Consider the following 17,575-nt stretch of genomic DNA (forward strand, 5'->3'; position numbering starts at 1 on the left):
CCGGTCTTGCAGAATTGTCAAAGCGCTGATGAATGTAAGTGTCCCATACGTTGATGAAGTAAGTCAGCCATTGCATTGAATGCTCTGGATTGAGAAGGAGATTTGCCTTGTGGAACTGAAGTTGAAAATTTGGAAGTGTGGATGACTTGTTCAGTCCTTACTCTGGCTTTCCATAAGTCCATACTTTTGGCATTACCAAACACTTTGCTGCCATCTTGATGTTCAAAACTGATGGTATGAGCGTCACCGTGCATGATGAAACCCATATCACATGGTTTCGTTGCTGACATGAGATTGACTGCGACATCAGGACAGTACATGGCATCAATTAAGGTGACCTGACACATTGTATTGTTTTGATTGTAGGTTTTGATTGGAACATCTCCAGCTTCATCAGCCATCATGCGGCCTCCATTGGCAGATTTAATGATGATTGGCCAAATCTTGTGAAGGTTTTTGAAGATTCCAAGGTTATTGAAGGTGTCCTTGTTTGCACCGGTGTCCATGAAGAAGTCGGCTTTTGAATCGGAATCACCGGTTATTGCAGAGTATGCAGTAGTCAAATTGATGATCTCATCAGCTGGTGAGTCGTCCAATCCTTCTTCAGCCAACACCGCATCCACCAACACAGATTGAGACGGATTCATAGATCGGGCGGAGAATGATTGATCGAGCAATTGGACTTTGTCCACATCCAAAAGTTGTGAAGGTTGTACTGATGGCTGGGATATCTTGGCAGATATGTGAGACGCAGGTGCGCTCCATTGTTGCTGCGTTGGGCAAGAGCTTGAACCAGAGGTGATGTTCTTTGCCTTGCATTCATTTTTGAGGTGCATGGAGAACTGGTGACCTGGATAAGAGCATAATGCCTTGGGAGTGTTACTGGTTCAATCGGATCCTTTTGTTCCAGTAGGAAGTTTGTCAGGCTTTGTGAATATGCTTGGAGCTTTGGAACACGTATCTGATAAAGCACCAGCTAGTATAAGCAACAACTTAGAGAAAACGAGACTTGTCTAATGGGACTTCTGACCTGATAAAGCACCAGCTAGTATAAGCAACAACTTAGAGAAAACGAGACTTGTCTAATGGGACTTCTGACCTGAAGGGTGGTACAGAATTTCAGATAGACAGAATTAGTTATATAGGTATCACTTTGTTTGATACCAATCTTAGGAACTTGAGAGAACAGATTTCTAACACATCAAATAGAGAAATGAAACATAACAGTTAATTAAAGCATTGAGAGAAACAGTGATAATAGTGAAATGAAAAGTGAAAAAGTACGTACTTCTCTTTCCAAAGATGGGGAAAGAGAAGCACATAGGAATTGCTACGGGATATATATGATAGATGATTTAGAAACGAAGAAACAAAAGATTGGGGTAATGTTAATGTAAGTCTTTGTTCTCATCTGATATGTGATTCTTAACGTTGATCTTTTCTTGTCTACTCTTTTACTTCTCTGTTAGTCGATTGGAGAATTCAACAGGCTTCCTTGATTTTTTTACCACAGTGTAGGCTACAGACCGTGAAGTTTTGGATTGACTCATTTGAGCTTCTGTGAGCAAACAATTGACTATGTTGGACATGGACAAAGTCTAAATGTTGCCCAACAATTGTTGAACCAAGCCACTGAATTCATCACAAGGTAAATTGAGCAGCATGAGAAGAGCAAGTCCTTGGTCGGATAATTTGAGACCTGATTTTTCAGATGCGGTCTTGGCAAGTTGATTGTGTAATGCTTGAGTAGAGCTAACATAATCCTCCAGTTTCATAGACAAGTCATATCTATTGTTGACAATCTTCGTGGTGATATTTGCTGCCGCCAGTCCTGAATTAATGCCATGGAGGTTTTCTAGAGCTTGTATGGCAAGAAATGGATCATCCATTCCTGCAATGTGTTGCAGATGGGCTGGCATAAGTGTAGCTTGTATTGCTAGCATGGTTGTTGTTGATGCATATCAAATTTGTCCGGTTCATTAGGATCCGTAGGAGCAGGAACTGAAGCCCAAACAAATGAAACAAGGCCAATCACTTTGATACAACCCTCAACATTGTTCTTCCAGTGATGCACATCACAGGTCCCTAGCTTAGGGAAGGATGCCAGGATGGACCCACTTGGCATAGAGCCTCGGGAGTCAGACATGGTAGTTGATTGAATTTGATTGGGTGGAAAAAGCTGCAGTTGTATAGTACCACCCAAAGAATCAGATTCAGTTGAGTTTTTGGATGCATCCAAAGAAGAGTTGGTGGTGTTGGAGGCTTCCGACGATGAACTGCTGTCCACACTAGGAGTGCTAGCAGGTGTGGGGTACAAAGACTTGGAGGGTGGGTGGGGATTAGAAGATCTATCTTCTGGTTGTTCCATTCAATGAGAATCAATTGTTCAAGATACCTCAGCTGTGCGCTGGGCTCACAACCTGATGATACACAAAACAGCTGTACGCAGAAGTCAGCACTCTATGTGTCTGATGAATAAGAAGAAAGATAGAGTGGTGCGCCAAGGACAGAGTTTGAGAGAAGAATGAAAAAAATCAACGCTCAAACTACAACAGGCTCTGGAGAAGACTAGAATATATATGAAATACTACAAGCATGAAATTACATAGAAGCATAAGAATAATGAAATGATTTGAAATACGTAGGTGTAACTATGTAAAGTGTAGTCATGATGTAATAAGGAGTACATGTCAATACTACCTGCCTCACCAATCATCAAAAGGATTCTTCTGCAACCAAGATGGAGAACAATTGTGACCTGAGGATCGTGATTGATCCTTCAAAGGATGTGCCTAGATTGTATGAGAGGAGTCGTTTAGATTTTTGGACTTTGCCCATGCACATCTATTTTCACCTTGGAAGGATTGCCAGCCCTACCAAGGACGACAGAACCAGCTTCATGGGGAACATGATGTGGCCCAAACGGATGATCCTTCACGAAACCAAGTAAAAGATTGTGTCACGTGGTTTTTGGGGGTACAACCATTATTGGTGCAAGCTGGTAAGGCATCTTGACGGGGCAAAAGGTATCTGGTTTTTTGATGATTGTAAAGATGGTGGGCGTGCGCAGCTCCTTGGTCAAAAACTGAGCTTGATTGCTGGCATGCAACCGGGAACCAGCTGGCTTGTGTACTCACACAAGCCAACAAAAGAGGAACAGAAAATCATTGACCAAGGTGTTGCCACAATCACTCAGAAGAACCCCGACGCTCTTGGGGACAATCCGTTTGTTTCACCTGAGGACCTTGACGGAGTGGACAAGCAAACTTTTGAAGACTCACGTCCAGTGACAAATGTCACTGCACGGCTTGTACATTCTGGTGCAATGGCCGGAAATCTTATCCGCAGCAAGGAAATTGACAATCGGGCCAAGCAGGCCTTCACACCCATAGGTAAGAATTAGGGACTCTCCTTGGCATGATGAATACGGAGCTGACTCGGTGTCTTGCCTAGCAGTCAAAAAAGAACTGCAAGAACCAGTCTCTGAACCAAAAGAAGATGTGCCCAATTCCCTTTCAATCAAAAACCGCACAGGTCAGTTCCATTACCTTCCGTACTGTCATCAATTTAGACTGACTGATTCATGCCATCAGATGAATCACATAAAGCGACTCTCGTTGTAGAATTGAGTGATGGTTCTACTCCCCCTGAACCAATCCTTCTTGTCACCCAATCACCCTGTGCTCCACCGCCTAACTTAAGTGGACACCTTCGCCTGCGTATCAAGCATCCCGCGCCTCAGTCCAGTCCAATCAAATCACCTTCATCTTCCCCGCAGAAGAAATCATCTACAAAAGGTACTAAGGCCAGCAAACACACTAATAAAGGGCAAGGAGAAGAAAAACTTCCACTGGGAGGTGGCAACCAAGGCACAGAGCCTAAATCTAAACACAAGGCTAAGGCTGTTGGGAAGAAGAGAAAATAGGCAAATTTCTGGGCTTGGTTGTTTTCTTTAACTTGTTTCTGTCTTCAGGTTGTGTGCTTCTATTTTTTTCAATCAAATATCATGATCATGATTGCAAAGGTAAGCACGGGAGTCATTATCCATTATCTCTTATTTGTTAGTTGTTGTTGTGAGCTCAAATGGAGGCCTTGGTGAAATACAAACAGGCCAATTAAGTTGTGGACAAATGGGATCTTGTGAGGTAGTGAGAGAGAGAATGCTGAGCCGCCTTGTCAGATAGGCAAAAAGCAGAAAATCTCTAAGTCCAAAGGAATTTGCCCACCTTCTGGGGTGCAAAATTGTACTTTGGGGGGGTGTAAATGCATATTGCCACTCCGTGGCTTTGCACTGCTGATGGAGTGTAAGGGGATCCAGTGCAAAATTGGACTTCCACGGGGAATTGGACAATTTGCACTGGTGTCTTTCACACAGGAAAAGGAGTGTAAAAAAATCACGTGTAAAATTGTATTTTGGCCCGGGGCATTTACAAATTTACACTCAACTTTTTACACATTATTTTTTGCACTTCATGATTTTGCTCAGATCCAGTGTAAAGTTGTAAGTCGGCCCCCCAAATGTTGAATTTTACACTCCACCAAATTGCACTCAATATGGAGTTCAAAATGATCAAGTGTAAAAATCTCCTAACCCGTTGTGAATCACCTTTAGGCATTTATCCCACCTGCAGGGAGCGGCGACCCTTCATAAACACCTTTGTGCAAGCACACATTTTTGGAATTCAGTGTAAGCATGAAGTCATTTAGACTCAAACTTCTTTTGGTTTTGCAACAGCGCCATCCGGACATTCACGGGCCAAATGAGGCACAAATCATGCAAGGGCATGATCGGACTTGCAGAAGTTTGGGAATGTTCCCAAAAAAAGGTTCCTTGAAGACTCCTTAGGAAAATTCCTAAGGAAGTGTCACACACCATGACAAATGATTTGTGAGAACCTCGCCGCACTTGCTTGACACGGTGAGACATCAAACCCAGTTCAAAATCTCAGCACCACCCAGATTTCAAGAGCACTATTTGACAGTAAGCTCACGGGAGGTCTGCCTCACGGCGGCGTATGTCTTGACTTTTTTGTTATACCAAACACCTGCCTGGTAATGTTTTTCACTAACTTAATCCCAGAAGGTCATACCAAGCACACACATCAAAGCCCTTTTGGCTAGCCATTATGCACAATAACCGTGAAGGTAATATGTCACCCATGAGTTTTGATAATGTTTGATTCACAGGCCTCCAAATATTTTCCTATCCTCTTGCAAAGCTGCAAGCCATCCATTATTGAGAACCAACATGGTTGGAGTCCCTCACCTATATGGGTACATACCCTTCCTTTCTCTTGAATATTTCAAACGTTATAAGCTCTTGTATTGATGGTGGTTGATCAACTGGACTTGAGATCATTGAGGGATCATCTGGGCTCAATTGGGAACAGTGTATGTATGCGAGAGAATGTCAGTGTCACACATATGCGGTTTGTAATCTAACTTTCATTTTACAAAAACAGCCTGGGAGCTACGTTCCTTAAGTATTATGGAACATCCCAAAGTTCCTCAGGTCTGACCATGTTCTGAATCATTCAATATCCAAAGCCTTTCAACATTTTCAATTTCTTCAAATATAATCACTGCTTTGCATCATCAAAACCGTATGGTGGCTGTGGAGCACCAAATAAGTTCAAATGACAATATGCACAAATAGCACTTGAAACACTAACAGCCCCATGTACTAGGCTCTGGCAGGCCAGAGACTACCACGACTTCATGGGGACTTCAAAAAATCATCAGAGAAACTTCATGGCAACTTCAGAAAAGTTTCCTATTCTACGGAAACTTTGTTTATCAACATAGAAAGATACACAATTTCTGGCAGATACCAACGGTACTATCTACACCCGTTTATGGAGCTGTAGTGGGGATTTTCTGATTTCTTCAAAAAAGTGCTTGATTCTTGATGCACACCTTTGAAGTCTCATAATCTCCACTATCTTGAAAAAAAATCCGGAAACCTTATTTATCCACATAGAAAGATTCCCAATGTCTGGCCAATCCCAAAAGTACTAGCTACACCCCTGTACGGAGCAGTGGTCCTGAGTTATTGCTGTTTTGTGTCCTGGCCCCAATACTTGATGTGACATTTGTGGGATAAAAAGTAGAAACCCAGAATCAAATCCAGTTTCTTTCCACCTTTTTCCCATTTTTTTTGGCTGTAAAATTAGTTTCCCCAGTTTTCCCAAACTAATTCTACAGCCAAAACAACTGGGGAAAAAACTGGGAATTCATTTGCCCATAATTGATGGCTCTGTGTTGGGATAGTCCTGCGTGACTTCAAATTCCTTATGTAAAAGTCCTGTGAGACTAACCCATGATACGTAGAATCTAAGTGTGCTCAACAAACATATTACATCGTGTGAAAACCATTATGTGAAAGTTTCACTATATAAATCCTACTGGAGCAGTCAAAGAAAGGTGCTTCTTCTTCACCTTTCCTTTGTCTCATTCTCTGACTGTTCCAGGTAGGATTTCTCTCTGTTTTCTGTTTCTCTGTTTTTGTCTGATTTAGTTCGTGAAATTTACATACCTTTCCTTTGTCTCTTTCTCTGACTGTTCCAGAGCTCAAGAGGTTATGAGCCTGTTGTCTACCAACTGAATTGAAACCATATCTCATATTCCTAGTTCTTTGAACAACTCAATTAGCTTCTCGAATATAGTTTTTAAAACTCTAATCATCATCGCACATCTACTTAAATCTTTCTTTGTCTGTATCCTTCATTTCGGAAAGGTCCAAAGGTAAAATGACTGATAGTACAGATAAAACAGTCAAATTATCTGGTATTACGCCACTCCGCCCTCCCGGAGACGACTCAAATTATCTTGCTTGGGAGTTTAAAATCAAACTTGCTCTTGAAGATGCCAAGCTCTCGTACGTTCTGCATCCCATCGTGGCGAAGGACCGTCCATCGGGATGGGAAGTCGACAACACCAAGGCCTGTACCTTGATCTTGAGATATATCAAGCCGCATTGAAGAGATGCAGCAGGGATGTGGGGGTCACTACGTCTTGCGCATGAGGACTCCACGTCTGGAGGCCGCATGCATCTCCTCCATTGTCTCATCACAACACAAATGGATGGTGAGGATGTTATTTCTCATATTGACAACCTCCATCCCGTGTATGAATGACTTGACTCCTTAATCACAAGCAAATCTCCTCTCACTGTCGACAAAATCATCACCACGTCTATTAATTAACTTCTCTCCCAGTTGACTGGCTACCGGTCGTGACTCCTCTTATGCAACGCACCACTGTCAACTCAGCTACTGTCATCCAAGCCATCAAGAATGAGGTCACCCGACGTAAGACTTCCCTTGATCAAACAATGTTATCCAATACTGTTGCAGCAAGAGCACATGCAACTCGAGCTTCTGGTTTCCGCCCTCAGTCTGGTCCATCATGTAACACTAAGTACTGCACTTACTGCAAGAGGCATAATCACGAAGTTGCAAACTGCTGGATCAAAGAAACCGATGAAGGACACCCATCCACTACTTCATCTCAAGCCTCCAACAACTCCTCTCGATTCACTACCAAGGCTGGGAAAACTTTGGTACTCACTCTTGACTGTAGCAATGATGAAGAAGAATTGGTAAACGAAGAAAACTTTGTTCAAGTCAAATCCGCTAAAGTTGTCTCCGCCAAAGACGTGAACGTGTCCGATTGCAACATCGATTCAGGTTGTTCGCTCTCAATGACGCCACACAAATCATCTATCGCCGGTCTTGAAAGCTCGAAGAAAATAATCCAACTAGCCGACTCATCATCTATTAAGGCTACTCACTCTGGAACAACTATCTTACCTAGGAATGGAAACGATCATCATCATTGTACTCTACTTGTTCCAGCGCTTCAAGAACCTCTTCTCTCAGTTTCTTCTATCTGCAATGATGGGTTTATCCTTGTTCTCAACAAATCCTCTTGTTCATTCTATCGCGCTGATGATGTATCCATCACCTCAGCACCAGTCAGCACCGGTTACCAAAAAGGCAACATGTACTACTTGGCTGCTAAGGTAGATGAACCCTGCTCCAATCTGGCTTTGGAAAATAATTCTGATTCCACTCTTCTTCACTGGCATCAAAAACTAGGTCATATAGGATTAAAATTGCTCAAGAAACTTCTATCAACATCCGAAATCAAGCCTGATGTCATGAATGAGATAGATGTTCAAAGGTGTCCTGTGTGTGTCAAGTCCAAGATGGCAAGGAGTTCTTTTAAATCTTGCTCAGACCACAGATCTACTTCTGTTGGCGCTCTCATTCACTCCAATGTGTGTAGTTTTGAAGTATCATCATGTGAAGGATATAAATATTTTGTAACTTTCATCGACGACTACTCTAAATTTACCATCATGTATCATTCAAGTAAAAGGGAAACCATGTTCCCAGATTAAACTCACTTTAACCCCCAAACCCTACTAAAAATTTACCGGTTTTTGTGTATATCACATTTAAACCACTTCCCACACGCTCCACCCAAATTTTGCGTTTTCATTGATCCTTGTTCCACATCCCCATTGAATCAAGCATCCATACTTTACATTTTCATTCCATCCGAGCATGTCATTTTGTTCGAAAGGTCAGCTACCTTTTTATCAAAAGCACCTATACGATTGTATCACAGCAAAGCAAACCATATACTAACCAGTTTCTGCTCCACACCTTCACACTTCAGCAATCAAGTACATCATCCAATTTCAACCCTCAGCCCTGTCCCTTTGAAAGTCTCCATCTCATTGTATCATCGGACATTTGATTACTAAATCATGTCCCGAACTTTTACTCATTTAGTCAGAAAGCATGTTCTTCGATCCCACCGCCCAGGCTTCTCCATCCAAAAGCCTCCATATCATCATACCTAAATCTCCTCCACCATCAATACCGGCCCACACCTCCTCTGTTTCCAGCATGTCATTTGTTTTCAAAGTTTACCCGCCTTCTTTCAAAGCCTTGTTAGCCTCATTTTCCACGCGCACCGTTTTCTCTTAATCTTGGTTGAATGTGCACATGAATGTCAATTGTCAGTCAGATTTCACACTGATCATACCCCAGGACCATTTGCCTATGTCAGTATCTTTGCATTACATCCCTCCTGACCCCTATGAAAGCCTGACAACCACCCCTTACCCATTGCCACCTATCACTTTTCTTGATTCATTAGACCCACCATTACTACCTTTTGGTTTCAGGGCCATCATACACGTTCAGCATTTTCCAAGAAGCCTCCTGCTCATCCAGGATCATGGCTCACCAAGTGAAACACCCTGTTGTCATCTACTCCTTGTTCCATGCGCACAAGATAGTAAGTGGCATTGTCAAATCAAATGAAATGTGTTTTTGCGCGCGGGTCATAATTGTGTTTGCTCTAGGTAGCACGCATCAGCCCAAATCAATGGTGCAACTTGCCAGAAGCAGAAACATCCTTCAAATCAATTGCCAATGACGGTACACCTTACAATTGGGCCTTATCACTTCTTCCTGACCGATCGGTTCCTTTCTTTGTCAAGAGGCCAGGATGGTTTGATCTCTCGGGCCGTTTCCTGCCCCTCAATGACTACCCCCGGCCAATCATGTATTATGACTCCCATTCCACTGGTGGAGTGGCAGATTCGTTCGTTTTGGATGACCCAAAGCCTAGGTGGGTTTGCACCTCCAGTGTAGGGGTTATTATTGGTCTCCAGGACCTGCTTAACAACAACCACAACAAGACTAAAGTGGTTCTCTGTCACACCGATTACAGCTTTCTGGTGAGTATAGTCATCAATTCACAAGGTGGGATCGCAGCTGACCATAATTTGCGTAGCTTTGACCTTGAGTATCTATGCACTAGGACGTAGTCCGCGGTGGTCACTGACACAAGTTGTTCATTGGAAGAAATGTCAAAACCTCGGGTCGACTCTGCGCGTTTAATCAACAGACTCATATGTGGCGCATCATGGTACGTTCTGTATATATTTAATCCATATTGCCTGGTTAGCTCATACATCACTATTCCATTGACCCCTATGATCCATAGGTGGATACCTTGGACGCTGACCCACCACAAGATGGCAATGATGTTGATGGGGTGAATGTGCCAGAGCAAGACGCGAATGATATTGCAGGAGCGGGTATTGTTTAGTGCAGTTCTTTTGTGTAAGACATTTGTCATTAAGCGCAAGTCCTGAGAAATAAGAGAGAATCCTTGTTCACACATCCTATGCCCCAATTTGATTTTTTCCTGACCTCGCTGGCACAACACTAAGTTTCCCACAGAAATTCATCCTTTGGGACGAGATAGCAATGCAGCACAAGTATGTGATTGAGTGCTTTGACCGCCCAATAGGGACTTGACTTGTATCCATCCATCCACTCTCCTTGTTACCCTTGAGGGTATATATTTATATTACATGAGAGGTGATTTATATCACCATCCTTGCTCTTACCTTACCTCGTGGTGAGGTAAGAGCTGGTTTGGGAAAGCGCGCGCCGCAAGTCTTTCAAGTTGGTTCTCTAAAACCAACCGCTTGGTTTGACGGAACCAAGTTTATGGTTCCTTCACCCCAACCCTTCTGATCACTGTGATCGGGGTTGGTTTATAGAAGCTTGAAAGTCTGATAACTTGCTGAGGTCTTGCGCACTCTCTATGTTTAGGGGGGGGTTGTCCAAACTCCCTATCACCAAGGTTGGCAAAGGTCTACCGTGCCGTTCTTGGCCTGGCGGACAACCCCTCCTACGGCATGGTAGGGGTTAGTTACGGACGTTCTTAAACGGTGGGCCGTGCTGCTTCTTGTGTTCCTTATTTCCGATGTCATCTCTACTGCTGCTAGTCTGAATTTCATGTTCCCTGACGTAGTCCACTGTCTCAACTTTAAGCCTTCAACTTAATCGCATCTAAGAACACCTTTACATCTTCCACTTCCTTCTTGGAGAACTCCTTTACATAGCGTTTAACTGAATCTGACTTCCAACGTCCTATCTTTTGAATTACTTTTTCTGACGTGCCTAGATTCGCTCTGATCGAGGCGCCTCCTACCCTGAAAGAATGACCTGTCCATTTCTCTAAAGTTGCTTTACCCCATACCTTTTCAACGGTACGTATGAACACCTTCTTCGAAAGTACACCATCTTTTGTTTGAAAGAAATGAGATTCCCTTCCTTTTTCCGGGTTTGCGTCTCTTATACGTTTTAGCGCCTTCACCAGATCTAAAACCAAAGGTTGGGTCTGGAAGGTAATGACTTGCACTTCATTCGGAGACGCTGTTTTCCCCTTCCGCAATTTAATCTTCGCCCAATCTCCTTTCGTTGACGTCCCAAATTTGACATGATGATTTAAAATAGCTCCATCATTCTTGGTCTGTCTGAAGATTTCACCTAATCGCATCATACCCCAAAACGCCACTAGCGCTACGTCGGCCGCCAAGGTTTGAGTTTCTGATTTACCGTAAGAGTCAATTAAGAGCTTGTACAGCTGCTGTACTGTTACGGGTTTCTTTGTCGATTCCAGGACTACTCCTTCTTCTTCTCTCTTGGTTGCTCTCAATAAAATCTTCACAATTTCTGGGTCGATTTCAACTACTGTGCAAGTGCTTCACCACACGCCACACGTGATGCCATCTACGATTTATGATGTCTGGCCGCCGTTACCGGTTCTTTGGAGAATTAGGTATGTCAATTCTTGTCCGTCCTGCACAAGCTATGAATCCGTACAAGTCCTCATTCTTAATCGGTCTTCCTTCTTCAAACTCCCTTCCCGTAGATTCAACGTAAGCTATATACTTGGAGAGGCCTGAAGAATACCCCGCCAGTGTTGTCTTCGCCCAGCTTCCAACTGCCAGATGAGCTCCTGGTATCGTAGACCTTTTCGCTGCCCGTCCAAAATGACCTGGGACGTCGTACGGTTTTGATATTACCGCTGATCGGTTTACTCTAGGAAGGCAAGGCATGTCTGACGTTTGAGACCACTAGGCAGTTAGGTAGAATGGAGTCTAATTGCTGTCTTTTTCACGTGGACTTCTTCTTCAGGTCTCTTTCGAGCATTACTCAAGCCTTTCGATCCCTTAGGTCGCGCACCTCACTTAGGTTGTGCTCCCTTCGAATCGCTCTCAAGCCGTACCACTATTGACACGCGCCTCTCACAACTCACATCAAGTGGTAAACTTACTTCAATTCGGTCATTGTCTGTCTGTCCAAATCATCTCTTCGCAGAGCTCCAGGACGTGGAACCTTTTACGTCTCTCTAGAACAAGCATTTTGTGCATTTCTTGTTTATTTACTTAGATCCTCTTACAATTCTGCTCCACGCCCACCTGGCTCTCTCGGCAAAAACTGTACTACTTCGCTTGTTTTAGGAATCTCCTCAAGTCATTCGGTAAGTCTAGCCACATCCTGTGCTCTTCTTTCTTGTTAGACCTTTTCCCCCTCGACAGAGCATCTGCTGCATTATCTGCCGACACTACTCTCTTTGCAGTTATTGAATATTGATTCTTTATTAGCCTGTCCTGAATCTTCTTCCACTCGGCGTTTACTAACGGATCCTTGGATTTACCATTAATTACTGCGTTTTCCGTTACAGTGTTATCCGTCAACACCGAATAGTTCCGACCTTTGACGTCTTCCAGCTGTTCAATCATCAACAAACCTATTCGTACGGCCACAGTCTCCACCCAAGCAATCCCACGTTGATCTCCATTCTCTTCTTGAATATCCCAGTTATTCCGAAGTTTGAATTGGGACCAGTTTTTTCCAACAATTACTCCGATTCCGAATGATGTCGACGCGTCACCGACCCAACCTACATTCCTTACTACCGGTCTTGGGATTACTCGTAAAGGATTTGCCGTTTGTAAGGTTTTGAGCCGGATTTCCAGATCTTCTTTCACTTCGTCCGGAATAGTCCTTAACGCGAATTTATTCCCCCAGTTCTTCATCATCCTATAGGACGCTGAGGTGTATACCCTCATCTGTGGGAATACGAAGGTTATATGATTCAATCTTCCGACCAACACCTCTGTCTTCTTAAATGATTGTTTCTTCTCAAGTAAGTACTCTTTGATCTGTGTCATTCGCAATTCTATTTTTTCTTGAGGTAGCCTGACAGTTCTCTCTTCTCCGTTCCACACGAAACCCAAGTACTTTTGTTCGACGTCAAACTCCTTCCATTTCTTCTCATTTGTCTCTACACCCATTTCGCTACTTGCAGTCGCTATCTCCCGCATTGTCGTGGTATTCGATCCGTCTGCTGGTTTGACAAACAAGGTATCGTCTACCCAGCGGAAGCTTTGAAGCAAGTCAAACTGCCTCATTATAATTTCTCTCCAAGCTTCTGCTGCTTCTCCAAAGGTTCCGCAACCCGCTACGCCGCCGAACTGCACCCTCGTATCCACATATACAAACCCGTTGAACCCAAGGATCATCAAGAACCTCCACTGATCCATGGCTACCGGGATCTGTCGATAGGCTTTCGCCCAATCGAACACTCCCAACACTAACCTGCCCTTGTACGTTGTAAAAAAATAAGCTACTGATTTGAAGTCATCCCATGATGTCTCAAAATCGTCTTTATCGACACGCAGGTTTACTGACTCAATATCTGGATTGTTCTTTGGATACGACAGGTTGCTGATCGGTCTGAACGACCCGTCTCCGTTCACTACTGCACCCAACGGATTTGTTCTGAAAAATCCGAATCTTCTAAACGCCTCTTCTTTCGTCCACGGGCCGAAGATCCTTCCTTTACTTATCTCCAACTTCAAATTTTCCTCTATCTTTTCTCTCGCGTTCAAAGCTGAGGTATGATTGTCTGGGCAAAAATATCGCATTCCTCTCACCTCTGCATTCTTAATGCCCTGGTCGAAACCTTTCTCAAAACCACTTAGGATATGCTTATATTTCACCTCAATGCCGTACTTTCGCAAACGTTCCTTCCACACCTTCAGATTCATCTCGCAGGAGGGTCCTTCTGGCCAGAATCTGCCTATTTTGTCTCCTCTTCCTTGTCTCGCTTCGTCTTCCTGACTTGACAACGAACTAATTGACCCATTGGCTCGACTAATTCAATGGTCAATTTTGGTCAACGTAGCGCGGCATATAAGGGAGTGATTAGGGTGGTGTGAATGACGGCAACATAAGAAACGGTGGATCACATGTTAGTCTCGGATTTCACAGAGCCAATTTGTCTTTTTCGACATTTTATTGCATAGGACACATTCTTTTAAACCCAATTAGTCTTAAGGCTTACGCTCGTTTTCCCTTCACAGGACGTCCATCTTTGTCACGTCGGTCAGGACTGCGGCTTTTGTCTCTATGACCGGTGTACCTGTCTCTATTATAGCGGTCTTCTCGTCTCCAGTCATCTCGTTTCCTCCCGTCATCAAACCTTCCTTTGAAGTAACCTCTCCCTCGCTTCCCGTTACCTTTATAATTACTCGTCGAAGCGTGTCGATTTTGCTCCCTCGTTAGTGGGTTAGGATGATTCGAGTTCGTCGCTGACTTCGGTTTATTGGTGAGTGGGCAGATGGTTTCTTTTGGCCTTCCCGCCGCGTACGGATTGGTTTTGTAGTGACGTTCATTAAAGCTTTCGGCCATTGTTTTAGCCTCCGCGAGTAAAACTTCTTGAAGTTCCGAATAGTTGCCAATCGATTTGTCTACCGTCTCGCGCATCACCCCTTGTCTAACTAGCTTACAATACCTTAAAGCCACCATCCACCCGAAATCTTTACGCAGTTTCTTCACAACAGCGATATGTCCTTCGAATCTCTCCGCGACTGGTTTCCATCCACAAGCCACTAAGTGCGTGCAGAATAGCTCCATGCAATCTCCCCACATCTCGTAATCTATGGTAAGTTCTTCAACTGGCGCTTCACCTCCATAGATTCTAGCTTTGCCTGACTCTTTCTTATCTGACTTAGTTGTTCTAGCCGACCAAGCTTTCTGATCTGCAATCAACCATTCTTCGTTAAATACCGTCAACTGGATATAAGAAGTTAAGCCTTTTAGGATGATTGTCAAGCCTGGTGACAACGGAGCTAACGACTGGGTCATTTGTGCTCCGCCTCCTTTTAAAATACGGCCATTGTGAATAACGTCGCCGTTTTCCATCTCTAAGGTGCCTTTCTTTGCGGTGAAAATCGCGTAAGCTTTATCAGATTCTTCCTTGGAAGTTGCTCCTTCGAACCAAGGTACCGCGTTTTGTTCATTCGTCGATTGTCTCGTCAGATTCTCTGTTTGGACTTGTGTATTTTGGACTTGAGTTATGTCCTCGCTAATTATGTCGTTGTTCTTGTTGCCTGCATCGACTACTTTAGGCATCACTTCACGTACGAAGGCTACTGATGGTTCCATTGACTTCTCAGCCAATGACGAATCTTCATCCACCACATATTGATTTCCCTTCTCTCCAGAAGGTTTGTTGCTATCTAAGATTCTGAGCAAGGACGTCGCTTCTTTATTGTCTCCTCTATCGTAGGCGGCTTGGATCAACTTGCCTAGCGTGATGCGACGTATGTTTTCTGTTTGATTGGAACATAAGGAATGTTGCGTTCCTATTCGTTAGTTCTCTTCATTTTCTTCTTACATCGACTCGCTTTTAGAGATATCTTTAAATGTTCATGGAAGACCGTTCACCGCCACTGGTTCTTCAGATCATTACCAGGCATAATTTGCGACTCCGGCCGACCCCAGTCGACGTAAGTCTTATTTCATCCTTTAGACTTCGCCCTTGACTTAAGGATTCTGTGTCTTTGTCCACACCGTCATAAGTCTTTGACACTTCGCGTTGAAAGTCAGGATGTGGCCCTTGGGGTCTCTTTGTGGCCTGATAGCGTTCGGCACTTATTCTGAGCCATTCTAGGCTGGGCACTTATTGTAAGCCAGGCCGGGCTGGGCCCTATTCGAAGCCGTGCCAGGCTGTTTTGATGCAGGTGGATTCCTTTTGGGGTACTTATTATTAGCCAGTCCAGGCTCGGCTCTTATTGTAAGCCAGGCCGGCTGGGCACCTATTATCAGCCGGGCCAGGCTCTTTGAAGTACGTGGTCGTATTTCGCTTGACTTCCGTTATCGCTCTGGGTCTGCACAAACTTTTTTGGAGAAAAATCAAACATAATTTCTTTCCTTCATCTTAGCTCGAGCCTCATGACCTAATATGTCGGTCTGCTCATTGCTAATTGTCTTTCCGTAATTTAGTTAACCTACTTCTGGCTTTCTAGATATTTTTAGGATATTATCTTGACTTAGCCATTAATTATATTTAGGATATTCTCTTGGAATAGCCGTCTACGGCCGTCACCATTTCTGATGGTTATACTTTGACCGACCCGACTGCCGTGGGAAATATTTGGTCTACCTCTCATCCAAGCAATGGGTCGGAGAAAACTTCTCTTGAAATGATGGGGTTGACGATAATGGAGAAATGATGGTGAAGATGATGGAGAAACGACGGTGATGGTGACGATAACGAAGATGACGATCTTGACCAGAATTGACGAGAGGAAAAACTGTATCGGACTATCTCCGGTTTGTGCCATTTACTTACCGGGATCATCTTCATGCTCTTTTCCTGGACTTCTTTCTCCTTGAATCCCTCCCCATTCTTCCAATTCCTCTTCTTCTGCTGGCAGGATTTGACGTTGTCTCCGTTCTAACCCTCTAGATCGTAACAAGCCTCTTGGACGGCCTCGTTTTGGAAGTCCTCCAGTACGATTGATAGTCGGAGTCCCATGAGAAGCTGTACCGTCGCGGTCTGCTCTTCTTCCATTTCCACGTCTTGGCGTGACGAGTCTTGCTACCGGTTGAATTCCCGTTGCTGCAGCACCAGCTCTTGTCAATCGTCCTAAGTTAATCTGAGTTTCGTTTAATTGATTCTGGAAAGACATCTTCTAAGTCTTCGTTCTCGCTTCTAAAGCCTTTGAAGTAATCTAAGCTGTTTGATCCAATTAATTAAACTTTAAAATATGATATTATTCGAGAAGCGTGATTCTAATGACCTAGAATCTCTTGATCTATGAGCTGTGCCCTAGGAAAGTTCTGATTGTGAGAAAGTGAAAACTTAGTGTGTTTCTTTTCCCCAACTTCGGATCAGATTGTGACATGTACAGTTACATGTCCCCCTAGGTTCACAGCTTGTGGACACCATCACCAATGCGTACCTTAATTGGTGCTTTTCATCCTTTAGTCCAAAGGTGCTTGTGTTCGCAAGAGATTTTCGAAATACTCTGATCATTTGTCACACGGTCAAATCTGATGCAACCGGCTCATGCTAATTATTCGAAAGCATCCTATTTATGGAATTGTATCCAACATTTGGCATTAACTTGTCCATCTACACAAGATAAGGCTTGACTCATAGTGCCAAAACCTGAACAGATGCGCACATGGAGATGATCATAACAGAAAGCTTTACTCTTTGCAGGATCTACCATTGATCAAAAGGGGGTTCAACTGAATTAAGAAATATCTTGGGCCAGGCTAAATACTATTTGTGAGATACAATTCGAGATGACAATAAGTCTTGAGCAGGGCATCAGGAATATTGCAACACAACTTTCAAACAACCTCCGACGTTTGTTTTAAAGACTGAATGAATCAAA

At 43.6% G+C, this 17,575-nt stretch overlaps 2 protein-coding genes across 2 annotated transcripts; both read left to right on the forward strand.

Moving 5' to 3' along the window:
• Positions 1 to 3,103: 3,103 nt before the first annotated feature.
• MELLADRAFT_95931 (uncharacterized protein) lies at positions 3,104 to 3,925 on the forward strand (the record flags this gene model as incomplete). Its single annotated transcript, XM_007407119.1, has 3 exons — positions 3,104 to 3,392; positions 3,454 to 3,534; positions 3,594 to 3,925. 3 exons carry the CDS (start codon positions 3,104 to 3,106, stop codon positions 3,923 to 3,925), a joined length of 702 nt encoding a protein of 233 aa, XP_007407181.1.
• Positions 3,926 to 9,252: 5,327 nt separating this feature from the next.
• MELLADRAFT_95932 (uncharacterized protein) lies at positions 9,253 to 10,131 on the forward strand (the record flags this gene model as incomplete). The annotated part of the gene is made up of 4 exons (XM_007407120.1): positions 9,253 to 9,312; positions 9,380 to 9,757; positions 9,871 to 9,948; positions 10,027 to 10,131. 4 exons carry the CDS (start codon positions 9,253 to 9,255, stop codon positions 10,129 to 10,131), a joined length of 621 nt encoding a protein of 206 aa, XP_007407182.1.
• Between the last annotated feature and the right edge of the window lie 7,444 nt (positions 10,132 to 17,575).

This window comes from Melampsora larici-populina (genome assembly GCF_000204055.1).
Source record: "Melampsora larici-populina 98AG31 unplaced genomic scaffold MELLAscaffold_8, whole genome shotgun sequence".
In the NCBI taxonomy this organism is placed as follows: domain Eukaryota; kingdom Fungi; phylum Basidiomycota; class Pucciniomycetes; order Pucciniales; family Melampsoraceae; genus Melampsora; species Melampsora laricis-populina.